General features: G+C 40.3%; 1 protein-coding gene across 4 annotated transcripts; it reads left to right on the forward strand.

Moving 5' to 3' along the window:
- The first annotated feature begins 79 nt into the window (after positions 1-79).
- On the forward strand, positions 80-16814 carry LOC129828758 (phosphatidylinositol 3,4,5-trisphosphate 3-phosphatase and dual-specificity protein phosphatase PTEN). Of its 4 annotated transcripts, none has more exons than XM_055889990.1 (10): positions 81-854; positions 3336-3420; positions 4775-4819; positions 5572-5615; positions 5743-5981; positions 6558-6699; positions 11197-11265; positions 11643-11809; positions 12072-12332; positions 12668-16814. In XM_055889990.1, exons 1-10 carry the CDS (start codon positions 776-778, stop codon positions 12851-12853), a joined length of 1317 nt encoding a protein of 438 aa, XP_055745965.1. In that variant the 5' UTR covers positions 81-775; the 3' UTR covers positions 12854-16814. The 4 variants fall into 4 exon arrangements, with proteins under 4 accessions (XP_055746129.1, XP_055745965.1, XP_055746046.1 ...); XM_055890071.1 differs by having other exon boundaries at positions 12072-12323; XM_055890154.1 differs by lacking the exon at positions 11197-11265 and having other exon boundaries at positions 80-854.
- Positions 16815-17603: the final 789 nt, after the last annotated feature.

Genomic DNA, 17603 nt, shown 5'->3' on the forward strand with positions numbered 1-17603 from the left:
TTTACGTGTTGTCCTAATCGCGTTTCGCCGGATAGATGTCTTTGAAGAACTATTTTACACTGCGGCATAACATTATGTCCAATCGTAGCCTTTCTCAATTGGAACGGAAGCCATGATGGAAGTTTGCGAGAGCAGCAAGAGAAACGAGTCAGTAGGGAAAGGGACGTGTCAGGGAAGAAGTGCGGGCGAGTAATATAATTACACAGATTTGTTAGCTATGTTTAAGGTGGAGGCTGTCAATTTTCCTGTCATATTTTTTAGTTCCGACGACGTGGATCGTTTTGTCGGATGAGTTCTTTTTTTGTTGTTGAAGAATTGACATGCTAACTAGATACGTTAGCCATATCTAGCTACGTGTGTGCAGAGATCGAGTGTGTGTCACAGTCACTATTCTGGGCAAGGAACGTCGGGGAGATTTCTCTCCGCTTTTCTGGCATAATCACGGCGCCTTGGGCGAAATCAGATACTTGGTACGCTCTTAAAATACAACGGTTCGAGGGCTGGATAATTAATCACCTATTCATCTGGAGGATTTTGTGTCAAATTGTGGCATCTGGGAAGCCGGGCCTGTGGTGGAACGGAGAGAGGCCCTCCTTTATGACCCAGCAGCAGCAGAAACTATTCTAGCTAGCACGGCTAGCTTAGCTAACTAACGTTAGCTGTCAACGTTTGACACCAACGGGATTGCGAGGGAGAAATATTGGCAGCATTTCATACAAAGGCAACAACAATACTTTATCTTAATATAAAAACGTTAAAGACTCCTGTGACAGATATGGCTGCAATCATAAAGGAAATTGTCAGCCGAAACAAAAGGAGATACCAGGAGGATGGGTTTGACTTGGACTTGACTTGTATCCTTTTTGTTGAATGGCCGTAATATTAGCTGGCTAATTTTTATTTCCATGTTCATCTGTCTCTATTAACGTTACCTTGCTAACTAGCTATAATACCTAGATTGCCAACTTAACCTTTCTACAAAAGAAGATTAGCTAGTTAACGTGAACTAATGTTAGTAAAGTTAGTCAGACAGAAGTCAGTGAGCATTAATTCAAAAAATATATATATACTGTATAGTTAGCAAGCTGTGAAAGCTAGCTAGGCAGCTAATGACAGAACGTCTGGTTGGTTGGCTCGCTCACTCGTCACTGGTTGGTCAACTAGCTGACTACCTGGCTAGGTCAATTAGCAACCAGGTTCTGTGCTAACCTACTCTGCTAAATTGCTACAGTATTTGAGAACGGTGTGTGACCTGTGAAACTAAACGCAGTTTTGATAACTAGATAAATCTCACAGCTTGCATAACGTTAGCTTCGCTAGCTAGTAGTTTGCACGTCCATCATCATCATCATCATGATAACTGAGCGAGAGATTCAACATCATGGATAACGTAGCTGGCTAATGTAGTGGTAGTTAACGTTATGTCTAGCAAATTGATCTTGATAAATTGACGTCTTAATTATTTGGTTGATGTCAACTGAAAATGTCACCGGTTAGTTGGCTAATATATAGTTAGCTTCCCCTGGATGGGGAACAAAGAGATCAACCTTTTTGCGACGCATTATTAAGGTCCTCTGGCCTACATAATAATTTAACAAGCTATAATGGATTAGATTCACTATATTCTCAATCAGTCCTCCTTCTAGCCAGACAAAGACCTACAAGCATTGAGTCATTATCAGAGTGAGAGGAAATGGTAGCTTATTAATACGATTTATAATAGCGCTATCTAGTTAGTGGAATGTGCCAATTTCAATGTGCTTGAATGAACATAATCATTGGTTTGGTCGTCTTCATATATTTTAACTTTTTTTGTCTAGCATAATGAGCTCAGCATGTTTGTATTGATTTGAGCAATTGTTGGGGATAGTGTTTAGTGACAAATGACAGGAAAAGAGAATTCTCAAAATTACTCTTCAGAAGTTAGCTTTGTCTGATGCGTCACCTAACCTTGCAAGGTATGCAATCAAATGGTGAAAGTGTAGGTGCATGTAGAATGGTAGATAAAAGCCAGTTAAAGGTTATGAGCATAATTGGAGGAAGTGTGGCTTAGTACTGTTGTACAATATTGGCATGTTTAGTTGTCATGTCTTGCACTTCAATTGGTAAACTTCTCTTTGCTGTGGCTATGATCCTTTGATTGAGGTGCAGTGATCTCAGGAATTGCTGTGCATTTTATTTTATACAAATAAAAAACAGAACTGGGTTTGCCTAACGTAAGTATTTTTTGAGTTCGATAATGTATGAGCGAAACATGGGATTATAGCTAAATCACCTTGTTCCATCAAACATATTTAGATGTGAGAGAACTATTGTGCCAGTCATTGTGTCGGTCATTGTGGCAGTGTTCGGGAAGGCAGTGTAGCCATGGTTGTTCCTGTTATGTAATGATTCCTCTCCATTTCTAGGGTTTGGCTTTAAAATAGTGATGAGATTTCACATCGGCAACAATGTCTCTCCACCAGATCTTAACTGTGCTATTACGAATATGAAAATGATTCTCCTAAATGGTGTTGCTGGAAAATGGCTTATTTTATTTAACCTTTATCTAGGTTAGTCTCATTGAGATAACATCTCATTTTCAAGAGAGACTTGGTTCAACCAAGGGATAACTATGTTCTGTGCAAAATTGAATTGATCCCATTCAGTCCATTGATTGATTTATTTGATTGGAACAGTTGCATCGTGAGGCTCTGCTCATGCTGACCAGTGCATTTGTCATTGCAGTAGTCTCGGGTACTTTTGGAGCATGACGTCATTGTGATTTTATGCCAGTTCAAATGTAGTAGTACACTATCATGATACGTTAGTGTGTGACAAGACGGCCTGGGTTTCAGTAAATGAACAGTAAACATGGAAGAATAATTTAGAGATCATGTTTTGTATGCATTTCATATAGTAGTAGCAAATTCTGATGAATTATTTGACCAAATAGGGAATCTTTGTATGCTTAAATACATTTTTTTGTGCTTGGATATATTTCCCAAGTGAAAAGGCATGCGCAAATTAGAGCAACTTGAGCTTTGTTTATACCTGATGTGAGTGACGTAATGCCTTTTCTTTCGAAGAGGTGACGATGATGGGTGGGGGGGTCTGGTCTATATTACCCAGGCTCTCCTGTTGTCCATACTTCTCTGCCGTGATTGATTTGTCGTGATAAGCAATGCATGTTTGATATAAGCCATCTATGTTTGGGCATATCAAAGAGCTGTTTGTTTGTATTGTATACCAATTGTATGTGGGTTGTTGTATTGGTCTAGGTGTGTGTAATTCCTTTCTTTAGTCTCTGACCTTTAAGCAGCCAACCTCCTGGTTTCCTTGACTCCTGCGCTCAGATATTTATCCGAACATAATTGCTATGGGCTTTCCTGCTGAAAGACTTGAGGGTGTCTACAGAAACAACATTGATGATGTAGTACGGTAAGTACTTCTCCTAAATGTGCATGTCGACGTCCCTGTCAAATAAACGAGGGGTTTCTTAGAACGTAAAGGAATGGAGAAAAGGTCAACTATGAAAACAGCATGTAGTTAACTTGTCCTAACTACCTTAACCAAACCCAATGGGAGCTGTTGGCGAGGCTGAACATTTTAGAGGGCCCCGTAATGTAAGCCAATTTCCAACAAATCTTAGAATTTCTCCAGGGAGCTGAGATATATTTTAGCATTTTAAAAGCTAATTTCCAGGGATTCTACATATTCTTCCATGGCATGTTCTCAAAGATCATTTTATTGAGAGTTATAGTTCAATTTATTTCAATTTATTTTTTCTACATACTTTATCTGGTTTTAGTTGTTTAAGTTTACACTTATCATTATAATAACTGTTTTACAGTTGGGACTTAGGTATCCCAAAAACCTGCCCAAGGGTTTCTATGGCAGAAAAATCCCTGATCCTTTCTCACTGTTTATCATTATATGGGCGACAGAGGTCGGAATGAATATAATGTTTGAAATGCATGCTGTTGTGCCAGCTTCAGAGGCTTGCCTGATGTGTCAACTGAAACCAAAGGAGTGACCTGCAAGCCACCTGTGAACTTAATCTGACCCTACTTATTTTATTGTGTACCGATTTTCTTCGATTTACACAGGCCCTAAAAATTGTCAGACTCCAGCCACCCATGTCATAGACTGTTCTTTCAGCTATCGTATGGCAAGCGGTACCGGAGCATCAAGTTTAGGTCCAAAAGGCTCCTTAACAGCTTCTTGCTGTTTATTATCTATGCATAGTCACTTTACCCCTACCTACATGTACATTTTACCTCTATTACCTCGGACTAACCTGTATCCCGGCACATTGACTCGGTATTGTAACTTTTTTCACTTTTTGTTTATTTAGTAAATATTTTCTTTACTCTTATTTTCTTAACTGCATTGTTGGGTAAGGTCTACACCTGTTGTATTCGGCGCATGTGACAAATAAAACATTTATTTGAGGATGTAGACTCATAGGTGTGGGCTTTTGGAAATGTTAACAGAAAAAAATGCCTTTTTCATTTCCCAGAAGCTGTTGTTTTTAGATATGTGCGCCAATCTGAGCGACCAACACCCTACTGATAGTCAATGTTGTAACACTGTATTATTTAGCTTGTCTGAGAGGCCGTCAGTCTGCCCCCCTGTCTGTGCCATTCTGGCATTATGCTCTGTTTTAAGATGGTGATTTAGAGGTCCGTTAATGATTTAGAGGGCCGTTTAATGTTGGAAGTTAAGTCGGATCAGAATTGGCTAAAAATGTGTTCTGGATGGAAAAGTAATTCTCCTCTTCTCTCTCTCTCAGGTTTCTGGACTCTAAGCACAAAAATCATTACAAGATCTATAATCTGTGAGTACCCTGGTATCTGTCTATTTTGCTTGTGCATATGCAGTATGGTCAGCAGCGGTTGCTGTGCTGCAAAGTTGTCTGATGTAATGCAGAAAATGTCTGTGGAATATAGCCCTGGAGGAGGAAAAGCCTTTCTGTTTTAGAATGTAAACCACAGTAGCACTTATTTGCCTTAAGTCATCAGGGCCCAGTTGTCTATCCGGATTTGGCCTATCGTATAGGATTAAATGCATAGAACGGGAGTCCCCATTCAACCAATGATTTGTCTATTCTATTTCTAGGCGTCTAATCCTATCGGATAGGAGAAATCCAGATCATTTTTTTAATACAGGGCCCAGTGGTTCTTGGTAGATAGGCCCAGGCATTGTGATAACGTTTCAGAACAATCATATCATGGTAACCGTTTGGTAGAGTTTTTTACCCTGGAAAAGGAATTTACAACCATGTTTTCCTCACTCAGTATGAAGTCATTACCTAGTAGACTGGCACTGACTGACTTAACTGCGAGCTACAAAGATACTAAGGACCACAGGTTTCTCATTGATAACAATCATCTTAACTATTGAGAGAAGTAGAGAGAGCTCAGTAAAAACAATGGATATATTATTCAACAGTCGGCTGAATCTGTTTGGAATTCATGAGGTTGCGGTTGTTGAAATAATCTGTATGCTGACAGATCGATTGTACAAATGAAAGAATGCTCCCGCTTGTAGTCCACTACTACAGCAAAAATTTTGTTTGTCCCTTTATAGGTGCGCTGAGCGACATTATGACACAGCCAAATTCAATTGCAGAGGTGAGACATTACATTGCAGTGAAAACATCACTTTCATTCAGGCTGTCATTGAATGAATCAATCTTTCACTAAAAACCCACGTGTGACATTATCTAACTGAGCTCAGTCTCTCTCCGTCTCTCTCCAGTTGCACAATATCCGTTTGAGGACCACAATCCCCCCCAGCTGGAGCTGATTAAACCGTTCTGCGAAGATCTTGACCAGTGGTTAAGTGAGGATGACAATCACGTGGCGGCGATTCACTGTAAAGCTGGAAAGGGACGTACGGGTGTCATGATCTGTGCATACCTGTTACACCGGGGCAAGTTCCTCAAAGCACAAGAAGCTTTGGACTTCTATGGAGAAGTCAGGACCAGAGATAAGAAGGTACATTTTATTGTTCCAGTCTGGCCCTCTAAGGCTGCGTTTACACAGGCAGCCCAATTAGGATATTTGTTCTCTAAATGGTCTTTTGACCAATCAGATGAACTCTGAAAAAGATCTGATGTGAAAAGATCTGACGTGATTGGTCAACAGACCAATTGTTCAGTGGGAAAAAATATCAGAATTGGGCTGCATGTGTAAACGCAGCCATACTGTCTTGGAAACGGATCATCCACATTTTCCAGTTGGATCATTCAACCCTCTAACTCTTCCCCAGGCCATTTTCAACGTACCTCGCTGGTAACATAAGGGTTAAATGGAGGATTATGATGATAGTCGTCAACTCCACACCATAGGCCTGGTCGTTGTGGTTGATCCTAGTATATCTCTAATCATTGTCTTAATTGAAGGATACATTATGAATAGTTGCTTGAGTTAAGGCTTATCTTCCTAACTTGAACAGTTTTGAGGCTCCTATAAAGGCTTGTCATCATGATTTGATATTTCAAATTGTAAAAGTCCTCTACAGACGGAGAAAAAAACTTCAGTTTCTCTAAGAGTTCCTCTTTTCCCATTCAGGGAGTGACAATCCCCAGCCAGAGGCGCTATGTCTATTACTATAGCCACCTTCTGAAGAACCAGCTGGATTACAAACCAGTGGCTCTGCTCTTCCACAAGATGGTGTTCGAGACGGTGCCCATGTTCAGTGGCGGAACGTGTCGTAAGTGATTTCCTTGTCATTGGTCTCAATCCTGTTTCTTTCCTGTATCCTCCTGACCTTGGGCTTGTGTGCTACTGGCTTTCACACTTTCACAATGTGAGCTTCAGTTCATTGTCCTGCCTCTGTCCTCTGCTTTGCTCTGCACAGCTTTTCTTCTTGATGTTGCATGTTCTTTTGCCCTTTTCTCCATGCAAAGCTGACATTAACTACAGTGGAACGTACCGTTTTGTAATGAGGGTTATGCTCGTCAAAATTGTGTGGTTTCCCTGCTATTATTTTGTTTGGGTCACTGGTCATTTGACTTGGCTGTATAATCAGAGAATAAGGGGTTTATTCGTGCGTTCAAGACAGCTGGGAACTTGGGGGGGCGGACAAGGTCAAATCATGACGTCCGTGATCTTCAGGTCAGAAAGTCGGCGCTCTAGAAAGTTTCCGAAGACTGCTTAAAAAGATTTTTCCCAGTCAGCTCTTTTTTTTTTCTTCACCCGAGTTCCTGTACTCTGACATTTCAGAGTTCCCAGTTGTTTGAAGGCAGCATATACAGTTGAAGTCGGAAGTTTACATATACTTAGATTGGAGTCATTAAAACTAGTTTTTCAACCACTCCACAAATTTCTAGTTAACAAATTGTAGTTTTGGCAAGTCAGTTAGGACATCTACTTTGTGCATGACACAAGCAATTTTTCCAACAATTGTTTACAGACAGATTATTTCACTGTGTCACAATTCCAGTGGGTCAGAAGTTTACATACACTAAATTGACTGTGCCTTTAAACAGCTTGGAAAATTACAGAAAATTATGTCATGGCTTTAGAAGCTTCTGATAGGCTAATTGACATTTGAGTCAATTGGAGGTGTACATGTGAATGTACTTCAAGGCCTACCTTCAAACTCAGTGCCTCTTTGCTTGACATCATGGGAAAATCAAAAGAAATCAGCCAAGACCTCAAAAATTAGTAGACCTTCAAGTCTGGTTCATCCTTGGGAGAAATTTCCAAATGCCTGAAGGTATCACGTTCATCTGTACAAACAATAGTATGCAAGTATATACACCATGGGACCACGCAGCCGTCATACCGCTCAGGAAGGAGACGCGTTCTGTCTCCTAGAGATGAATGTACTTTGGTGCGAAAGTACAAATCAATCCCAGAACATGGGATGAAACAAAAATAGAAGGGGGAGCCTTGCAAGCCGAAGAACCTCATCCCAACTGTGAAGCACGGGGGTGGCAGCATCATGTTGTGGGGGTGCTTTGCTGCAGGAGAGACTGGTGCACTTCACAAAATAAATGGCATCATGAGGAAGGAAAATTGTGGCTATATTGAAGCAACATCTCAAGACATCAGTCAGGAAGTTAAAGCTTAGTTGCAAATGGGTCTTCCAAATGGGCAATGACCCCAAGCATACTTCCAAAGTTGTGGCACAATGGCTTATAGACAACAAAGTCAAGGTATTGGAGTGGCCATCACAAAGCCCTGACCTCATACCTCTAGAAAATTTGTGGGCAGAACTGAAAAAGCGTGTGCAAGCAAGGAGGCCTACAAACCTGACTCAGTTACACCAGCTCTGTCAGGAGGAATGGGCCAAAATTCACCCAATTTATTGTGGGAAGCTTGTGGAAGGCTACCTGAAACGTTTGACCCAAGTTAAACAATTTAAAGGCAATGCTACCAAATATTGAGTGTATGTAGACTTCTGACCAACTGGGAAGCTGAAATTAATCAGTCTCTCTACTATTATTCTGACATTTCACATTCTTAAAATAAAGTGGTATTCTAACTGACCTAAGACAGGGAATTTTTACTAGGATTAAATGTCAGGAATTGTTCAACTGAGTTTAAATGTATTTGGCTAAGGTGTATGTAAACTTCTGACTTTAACTGTACCTCGCTGGATTGCCAGAAGACTTATATGGACCTATCAAATAGTGATGAGGGTAAAAAAACAATACATTACATATCACACAATTATTTAGTAATTATACTCAACAAAAATATAAATCCAACATGTAAAGTGCTGGTCCCATGTTTCATGGGATCTTGAAATATCCCAGAAATGTTCGATACACACAAAGCTTATTTCTCTGAAATGTTGTGCAGAAATTAGTTTACATTCCTGTTAGTGAGCATTTCACCTTTGCCAAGATAATCCATCCACCTGACAGGTGTGGCATATAAAGAAGCTGATTAAACAGCATGATCATTACACAGGTGCACCTTGTGCTGTGGACAATAAAAGGCCACTTTAAAATGTGCAGTTTTGTTTCACAACACAATGCTGCAGATGTCTCAAGTGTTGAGGGAGTGTGCAATTGTGGTGACTGCAGGAATGTCTACCACAGCTGTTGCCAGAGAATTGAATGTTAATTCCTCTACCATTAGCCAATGTCATTTTAGAGAATTTGGTAGTACGTCCAACTGGCCTCACAATCGCAAACCACGTGTAACCACACCAGCCCAGGACCTCCAAATCTGACTTATTCACCTGCGGGATAGAATGAGACCAGCTGATGAAACTGAGGCGTATTTCTGTCTGTAATAAAACCCTTTTGTCGGTGAAAACTCATTATCATTGGCTTGGCCTGGCTCCCCAGTGGGTGGGCTTATGCCCTCCCAGGCCCACCCATAGCTGAGCCCCTGCCCAGTCATGTTAAATCCATAGATTAGGGGCTAATTCATTTATTTAAATTGACTGGTTTCCTCATGAACTATAACTCAGTAAAATAGTTTTTTTGTTCAGTGTATATTATATCGATACTTTGACTCCAATAATTATAATTTTTTTGTTAGCTATCGCTAGTTGGCTGTACCTGCGGCAACAAGTGTTTTTTGAATTTGAGATTTTCCCTGACTGTTTCTTTTTATTTTGGTGGTTCTTAAAGATGATCTGATTTTAAAATGTATAGCTACATTATCTTTTCTAGATACTTTATATCTGGCTTTTAGTCGTCCTTAAGTTTATATTGAACGTTTTACTATATTTTTGGGGAGTGAAGGCAACGATTTAGCATCAGCAGCCCTCCGCTGCTAAATAAATCAGGGGAAACACTGGCCAAAAGTCTTTTTTAAATTTTTATCCCATAGCTTGTTCTCCATCTTTTTAAATAGTGAGCCAACATGTTTTCGGCACTTTTATTACCCCTGATCAAAACACATTTTCTCATGGTCTCATCTCTCTGCAGCAGAGACAGTGAGCAGTATGTTTGGAACATCAAATCGCAGTATCGAATCGCAACACATATAGAACCGTGACAATCGCAATACAACTCGTGTCAGCACCTAAGTGTCGTGATATTATCGTGTTGCGAGGTCCCTGGCAGTTTCAAGCCCTGCTATGCTATAACAACCCCCGACTCTGTGTGATTGTCATCAGTGGCTGCTCTTTTGTATTTTTATTTATTATGGATCTCCATTAGCTGCTGCCAAGGCAGAAGCTACTTTTCCTGGGGTCCAGCAACATAAGAACATTACATACAGTTTCAAATAATACATTACATTTCATAACACCTTACCAAACACATTCTGTGTGTTCCCCTCAGGCCACCGCTCCACCACCATATTTACAATACAACAGCCATGTGCACGTGGGTGTCTTGTCAGCTGTGTCTGGAATTTAACCTCTTCACTTCATTATTCCATATTTCTGTCGGTTGACCTATTGCCTGGGGCAAGTGAACTGAGCAGCCTTCTGAGGTTGGCCTATTGGGCAGGTGATTAAAAATAAATAAAAAAACTGGTGAAAACATCCAACCTGAAAAGAATGCCAGTAGCTTAAAGCTCATCTTTCTGGTTCCAACCCATTGTTTAAGTGAAAGATGGACAATTTATGGCATTCTGGCAAGTAGAGCCTGCACTGAGATTTAAAAAAACTGATAACAAGCTAAAGTCAAAGAATTCCAGTACTGGTCTTTTCTGATTCGTCCCTTATGTGTCGGTGTTAGGCAGGCAATATATGGTACTTCTGCTTGTAAATGGCTAATTGACATTTTCGGGCAACCAAAAACTACTCTTGACTTGGCGATTTGGCAAGTGCCTTTTTGGCTTTAATGTCAATCCCTGTTATTTTATCCCAATTCTAAACACACACCACTATTTGGTGTGTTCCCATTGCACAACACACAAAGTATTGAAGTGGTTTTAATTTCAACGCCAAAGCCCCTGCCCCTAATATAATTAGTAGTAGATGACAAAGTTTGTTTTCTGTCATTTTCTTTTTTTGAAGGAAAATGTTAGTTGATGCCTGTATGTTAGGAAATGCATTACTATAAATATTATGATTGCAGAAAGGGCCGTTCCATAATTATTATACTGGTTAAGGTCCTAATAACTTGACAACGGGAAGTTGCTGTCCGCATGTTGAAATGGTAAGTTAGAATCTGTTTGACTGGTTGTAAACATGTATAGGCTACAGTGTGTTTGTACATAGCCTTGATAACCCAGCTCTACCCAGGCAGGGCTGCTGCAGGACTCTGTGTTAATCTCCTTTTCTCTTTCTAAGGGGACACTTCCGTTAAAAACAAGAGCGAGCAGATGCCACATGGTTTCAGGAAAGGGAATTGGCACTGGGGTAATAATAATGATCAGCTTTTCATCCAATGTTTACCTGTTGACTAGGAGGTTGTGTCGATGAAGGTGGTGTTGAACCAGGTTGTAGATTATGTTGGTGGTGTTAAACTTCGTTGTGGACTGATCCTAGACCAGAAGTACTCCCTCAAATGAGCTTGGTTTTGGTCAACTCTTCTCTTCTTAGGGCCCTTTATAGCATGTTACTGTAACCGTCTTTTCTATAATTAATATTCCTGGCAGTGGTACTACGTAATTCTGTCCCTTTTCTGTCCTCCATTCCTAATTTACCGAGATGTAAATAATATGTACTTGGTTGTTGTCACTGTATCTCTCCACCCACCAGGAGAGTGACTGGTGTTAACTTGTGCTCACCCACAGATCCTCAGTTTGTGGTGTACCAGCTCAAGGTAAAGATCCACACGTCCAACCCGGTGAACACGCGGAAGGAGGAGAAGTATGTGTTCTTCGAGTTCCCCCAGCCGCTGCCCGTGTGCGGAGACATCAAGGTGGAGTTCTTCCACAAACAGAATAAAATGATGAAGAAGGTAATGGGCCTTGTGGTTCTTGATTTTTATATGCACGTTAAATTAGGTATTGTAGACTATTCTGATTCACTATGAGGGAGGGTGAGATTTAACTTAAACACACAAGTTCTGATTGGAGTATAGCCTACATTCTGTATCGCTGTTGAGATGATGTAACTCTTTTGTAACTGAGTTACTGTAGCTTTCTGAGTTACTGTAACTTTGTAACTGAGTTATTATTAAGTTAGCCTTTTATTCACCCCCCATGTATTTTTTCCATCAGGACAAGATGTTTCACTTTTGGGTGAATACCTTCTTTGTCCCTGGACCAGAGGAGAACTTTGAGAAAGTTGAGAACGGGACGTTACCAACGGAGACGTTACCAACGGCGACGTTACCAAAAGAGCAGGCAGGAATCCAAACGGGAGGAACGGGGGACAACGACAAGGATTACCTGATCCTCTCACTGACGAAGAACGACCTGGACAAGGCCAACAAGGATAAAGCAAACCGATACTTCTCCCCCAACTTCAAGGTCAGTCAGGTGAATGAGACTTTCTTTGATTGGGTGTTGGGGAAAAATACATTTTTTATTAATGTTTGGGGAAATATTTGACTTTTGTGCCAAGATGAATGCGCGGTACCACTTTATTTGAATAGTTAGTCTGTAGATGCTCTGCAGACTATCTACTAACTCTAACCTTTATTCTAAACCTGACAGATGGTCATACTATCTGTAGAGAATCTACAGATGGATTATCCAAATAGTGTGACCAAATGGTCTCGCCGCTTCGCTCAGATAAAATGTAGTTTCCCCTTTGTATAGATCCATTGGCGTGTTTCAGTATGTGGATAATAACGTTTTCTCTGGAACTCCAGGTGAAGCTGTACTTTACCAAGACCGTGGAGGACATCTTCAACTCTGAGGCCAGCACTTCCACCTCGCTAACGCCAGACGTTAGTGACAACGAGGCGGACCATTACCGATACTCTGACACCACAGACTCTGACCCGGAGAACGAACCGTTTGACGAAGATCAACACACGCAAATAACGAAAGTGTGAGGTTTTTATGGGAAGTAAAAAAAAAAAATAATTAACCTTTGAGGGGAAAAAAGGAACTTGAATATAAACTGAAAAGCAAGTACCTTTTTCCGCACCAACCTACAGCAGCAGGACATTTGCGTCACGGAATATGCCACCAATTTTAGGAACAATGCTGACCAAGTTTTCTTTGTTCTTTTGAAATGTTTTGCCCCTCCCCCGCTCGTTCATCCGGAAAGTATTGACACCGTTGTTGAGTGGGAAAAGGTTCAGTAGCTGTAGTGTTATACCTTTTTGTGTCAAAGACTATAGAAGAAGATTTCCGCTATCAGGAGATGTGAGATCCGGTATTGGAAAGGCTTATTGGAAATCATAAATTTCACTGCTCCATCTCCTGTGGAAACCAAGGCCAGTGCTTCTGTCACTTTCTCCCACTTCATTCGTTGCCCTCCACCATGCCCCTACCACCCCACATACCACCCCTTCCATCCTGTTTACTGTGAATGCTTCTTGTGCTTTTTGCAGGTGGTCTCACATGAGTTTGTGCAGTGTAAACTGCATGTTAGAATTTCTCCAGTCGACTTATGATTATTATTGTGATTATTATTATAATTATTAAGCTACATGACATCTAACCAATGTCCATACCTTCTATCATGTCTGTTCAAGGTATGCAGAAACCCAGTGTCCCATGTATTGTTGATGTTTTTATGTTAAGGTAAATAGAACACAAAACGGCAGGGAAGCCAGTGTTGCAATAACGTGAACACTATAGTTAAACGACAAACGGTGTGCATGTTATTGGAATCGTTGTTTAATAAATTGTATACCATGTTTTTCAACAACAAAAAAATTGATTTCTAAAGCTGATTTTATTTAGCCAGGAGGTCAAAAATGGCATCCTTTATTCTTTACTTTCATGCTATCTGCAGGTATAACTTCAGTCTTTCGGCAAGCCATTTAGAATGGCCTTGTGTTTTATGATACAGTACATGGCGTCACGCCCCCCCCCCCCCCCCCCCCCCCTTTTTAACAGTAACCGGATACAGTTTTGGCGATCATCACAGAGGACAATGGTATCATGTTTTGAATTCATTTTCAGTGTGTAATGTGCTTATAGAGGGGTAATCTGTTCCAAATGTGTACATTATGACATGCCATACTACAGCATGTATCCAAACCTGCATTAGTGCGTCTAGGTCGGTGTCCCCTCAGTCTAGAAAGTTTAGACAAACTGCACTTTTTGTCATCTTAGTATGTGCATGGACACACCAGAAGTGGTGATGCTGACCTAGTCTTGACACCTGTTCAGTAAGGCCAATAGAGGTGACGCTTGGTAAGAGACCGAGGCGACAGAGTGGGATTGAATATTAAGCTTTGTCTGAACCGATCCAGGGGTGTTTAATGCAGGTTTTGATCAACCCAGGAGTGGATAATATGTGAACTTAGGTGCTCTTTAGGGTTTTTTTCCCCTCTTGAGACATCAGATCTTTTACTCCTTGAATGACTTGTTTTGCAGCCTTATCGTATTTGGTCCAATAAGATCCGGATCACTTGTACATCCAACAAAAGGTGCTTAAACTGCCAAGCTGCATGCTTACGATCCAACAACGGAGCCAAGAATCTGTACCTATCCTATGGTGCAAGTAGCTTCAGTGGCATACACTACTTCTGTGTGAACTTTTTAATGTGCACTCCCACGTGCATTTTTCTGCAGTTGCTGTCTCTAACTGGTTGGGGTTATTTCCCTATTTGTTGCGTTTTTACGTTCTTCTCCTTTTCAAAAACAGGTTTCATTCCGTTGGGGAATGAAATTAGCGCAGCTACAGATTTTACAAAGTCTTGTGCTTGCTCATGAAATATACAGAGCCCTATATATGCGAATATTTAAATATGTATCATTTATTTTCAGCATGCCAAATTTTTTGTACCACCTGGCCTGTGGCATGCCACGGGCCAGACCCAGGAATCTGCACTGAGGGTAGTGATGTAAGCTGCCTTTTCCTGTACTCTTGACATTAAGGCTTCCCTCTTTTCAACAATCCATCGCACATGCCGTTTCATCTCGCCTTGTTTTTAGACTATTTTCCCTGGGTGTCTGTCTGTTCTTTTGTCTGTTTTTCTTCATCGTAAAGTGTACCCTAGCCAACCCAGGAACACTTCATCTAGAATTCTCTTTTTTTGTTTACATTTTATGACATCACTGAAAACCTGCCAAAAGTAAGCTTGATAATTATTTCTTTTTGTTCGTTTTTTTCTTTGTTCTTTAAGGTGGGGCCTATGGGAGATATTCTTTGCCTTACTTGAAGTTGACAAAGCTTACTCTGCTATTGCTTTGAAATCTACCATTCTGCCCAAGCACTGACTTGATAGTTAAAGTACTTATTTAAAGCTACTATTAATAGAGCAATAGACTTTTGCACTGTTACAGGGTTTTGCAGGGTCTCAGTCAGTGTTTCACAGTCCCCCCCCCCCCCCCCCCAGTTGTTCCCCTTAGTAAAACAAAAGCCTTGCGATCAGTGAAAGACGGTGGAATAAAATGGCTAGGTGTACCTTAATCTTGTATTCATGCATCCCCCATAGAAACAACAATTTGTTACTTTGACTGAAAATGTCCTGATCCTTTTTTATGATTTTTTTAAAAAGAAAATAAATAAAAATTTGGAGAAAAAAATGGAATTAACTATTTGACGGTATTCGTGTTTTCTGGTAAAGACTCTACAGGTAAACTATCGGGCAAAAGAATATACTATCTGTATCCATTTGCTTACTATTCTGGATGTTCAGCAGCTTAAATGTATGAATCTATTCAATGGCCTCACTATTAAGGAGCTTATGTTTAAGAGACATTTCTGAATGCTTCATATTCATCTCCAGCACCACCCCAACATCAACACATGTGAATCGCTTCTATGTTTAGTAGTAAAAAAAATAATAAAAAAATAAGACGATAACTGTTTTTATAATGACAACGTCAGTGTGCATCGTGTGATTAAAAAAAAAAAAAAAAAAAAAATAAGATTGTAAATTTGTACCAATTATGATTAAGCTTTGTCTACTAATTGGTTGATGTCATTGGAAAGCTTAAAGGAAGATGAGTTTCCAGTGACATCAACCAATTAGCAGGCAATGCCTACTCATAATTGGTTAAAGTCACACGATGCACACTGGTGTCATTGGAAACACTTATCGTCCTCTTTTCTTTTAGCTGCAAAACATAGAAACATGCCATTTTCACATGTTGGTGCTGGATTTAAGGCCACAGGCCATCCCCTAGACATCTGTAGCCCCGATTCTCAAAACATGTTACCACAGTACCTTAAAGTACAAATTCCTAGGGAAACCTACGGGAACCTTTTGGCATGGGCTAAAACTTGTGGAGTTCACAGGCAGCAAACACACGGTTCAGCTTAAAAACAAAGTCAAATTATTTTAAAGGTGCCAGTGTGTCGGTTAAGTTTCATGTCACTAGTTTTTAGCTGATTTGTGCAATATGTTATAATGATGCCTGTGGTTGCCACACATTGCCTCTCATTTACAGTTGAGGGGGAAAAAAGAAATCTTAAATACTGTTCTAGAACATGTCATGCATGCAGATGGAAGGGGTGCAATAAATCAAGAGGTGTTACCTGCAGAAGTGGGCGGGGCTACCTCCCACCCGCCACTCCATTGTTTTGTTTGGGTTTTTTCTCCCTGGGATTCATTTTGTGCAGAGGTATGTTGGCTATAACTCATTCTATTTTCAATCTTTAAAAAAAACAAAAAAAAACAGCCTTATTCCATTTCAGCCTGTTTGGATACTATTGTGCTGTGCAACAGTTGCTCTGTGTGTAATGCTATGCACTGAGAATACACAACCCACGATGTAAAATAGAAAAACTTGTACAGGTTATAATTATGCTCATACAAATTAGATGTCTGTTTGTTATTGTATGTGTAAACTGCCCTTTATCTTAGTGTTATAAACTTCACATAAATCCAATCAAGTCTCATTCTTGTCTCTGTGAGATACCTGATTTGTGATCGACCTTAATATTTTACGATGAAGATGACGCTGACCAGTAGAACGAGAATTCTTCGTCTAATATATTTGATGTATATTAATGCGTTCTGATTTCAAGTTGAAATAGATCATGGACAGTGCTAGCTATGGAAAAGAGGATTGAGTCGATGTGAGTGTGAGCCGGTGTGCAAAGCCTCTAGGTCATTATGGTTTTCTCCACGCCAGGAAATGTTTACTGCTGTGTGTAAATAGCTTGCTTTTAAGATGCCAGAAGTTTGTGAGAAAATAATGTCAACGGTCTCGCTTAAGCGACCTATGAGTGGGATAATGAAGTGGTTGTATACACTAACTACAAGCCCTGTACATTTGACTGACCTCTGTTTTGGAAACATTAAGCCGTGTTATCCTAAAATAATGGTGCCATTGCTGTTCAGTGTGAGTATGATCAGATGATACTTTCGAGGCCAGTGCTGTGCTATTGAGAGTATTCATTACTTAGAGATCTGTGCATCAAATGTCCTTCACTGATTCTTTAATTAACACAGGAAACTAAGACGTTCTCTTCATTGTCTGCTAATACTATCCAGTGTTCCTATTGCCGGTGTGAAGGGATCACCATTTTCTATCTCTACAGCCTTCGTTGTTCTAGGATGTGGCGATTGGAATGTGTTTTGCCCACAAAAAAATCAGCAATTCACGTGGCCTGGTCTTTTGAAATGATAGGAAAGACATATTTAATGGAATTGTTCTTTGTGACATTTCCATAGA

The sequence above is a fragment of the Salvelinus fontinalis genome, chromosome 1, assembly GCF_029448725.1.
Source record: "Salvelinus fontinalis isolate EN_2023a chromosome 1, ASM2944872v1, whole genome shotgun sequence".
NCBI lineage: Eukaryota > Metazoa > Chordata > Actinopteri > Salmoniformes > Salmonidae > Salvelinus > Salvelinus fontinalis.

Excerpts from the sequence above, each read along its gene's own strand:
- LOC129828758 (XM_055889990.1), top strand. The coding sequence starts at position 776 with ATGGCTGCAATCATAAAGGAAATTGTCAGCCGAAACAAAAGGAGATAC. Across the intron at positions 855-3,335 it reads GTTTGACTTGGACTTGACTT|ATATTTATCCGAACATAATT; the intron begins GTATCCTTTTTG and ends TCCTGCGCTCAG. Across the intron at positions 11,810-12,071 it reads AGAATAAAATGATGAAGAAG|GACAAGATGTTTCACTTTTG; the intron begins GTAATGGGCCTT and ends TTTTTCCATCAG.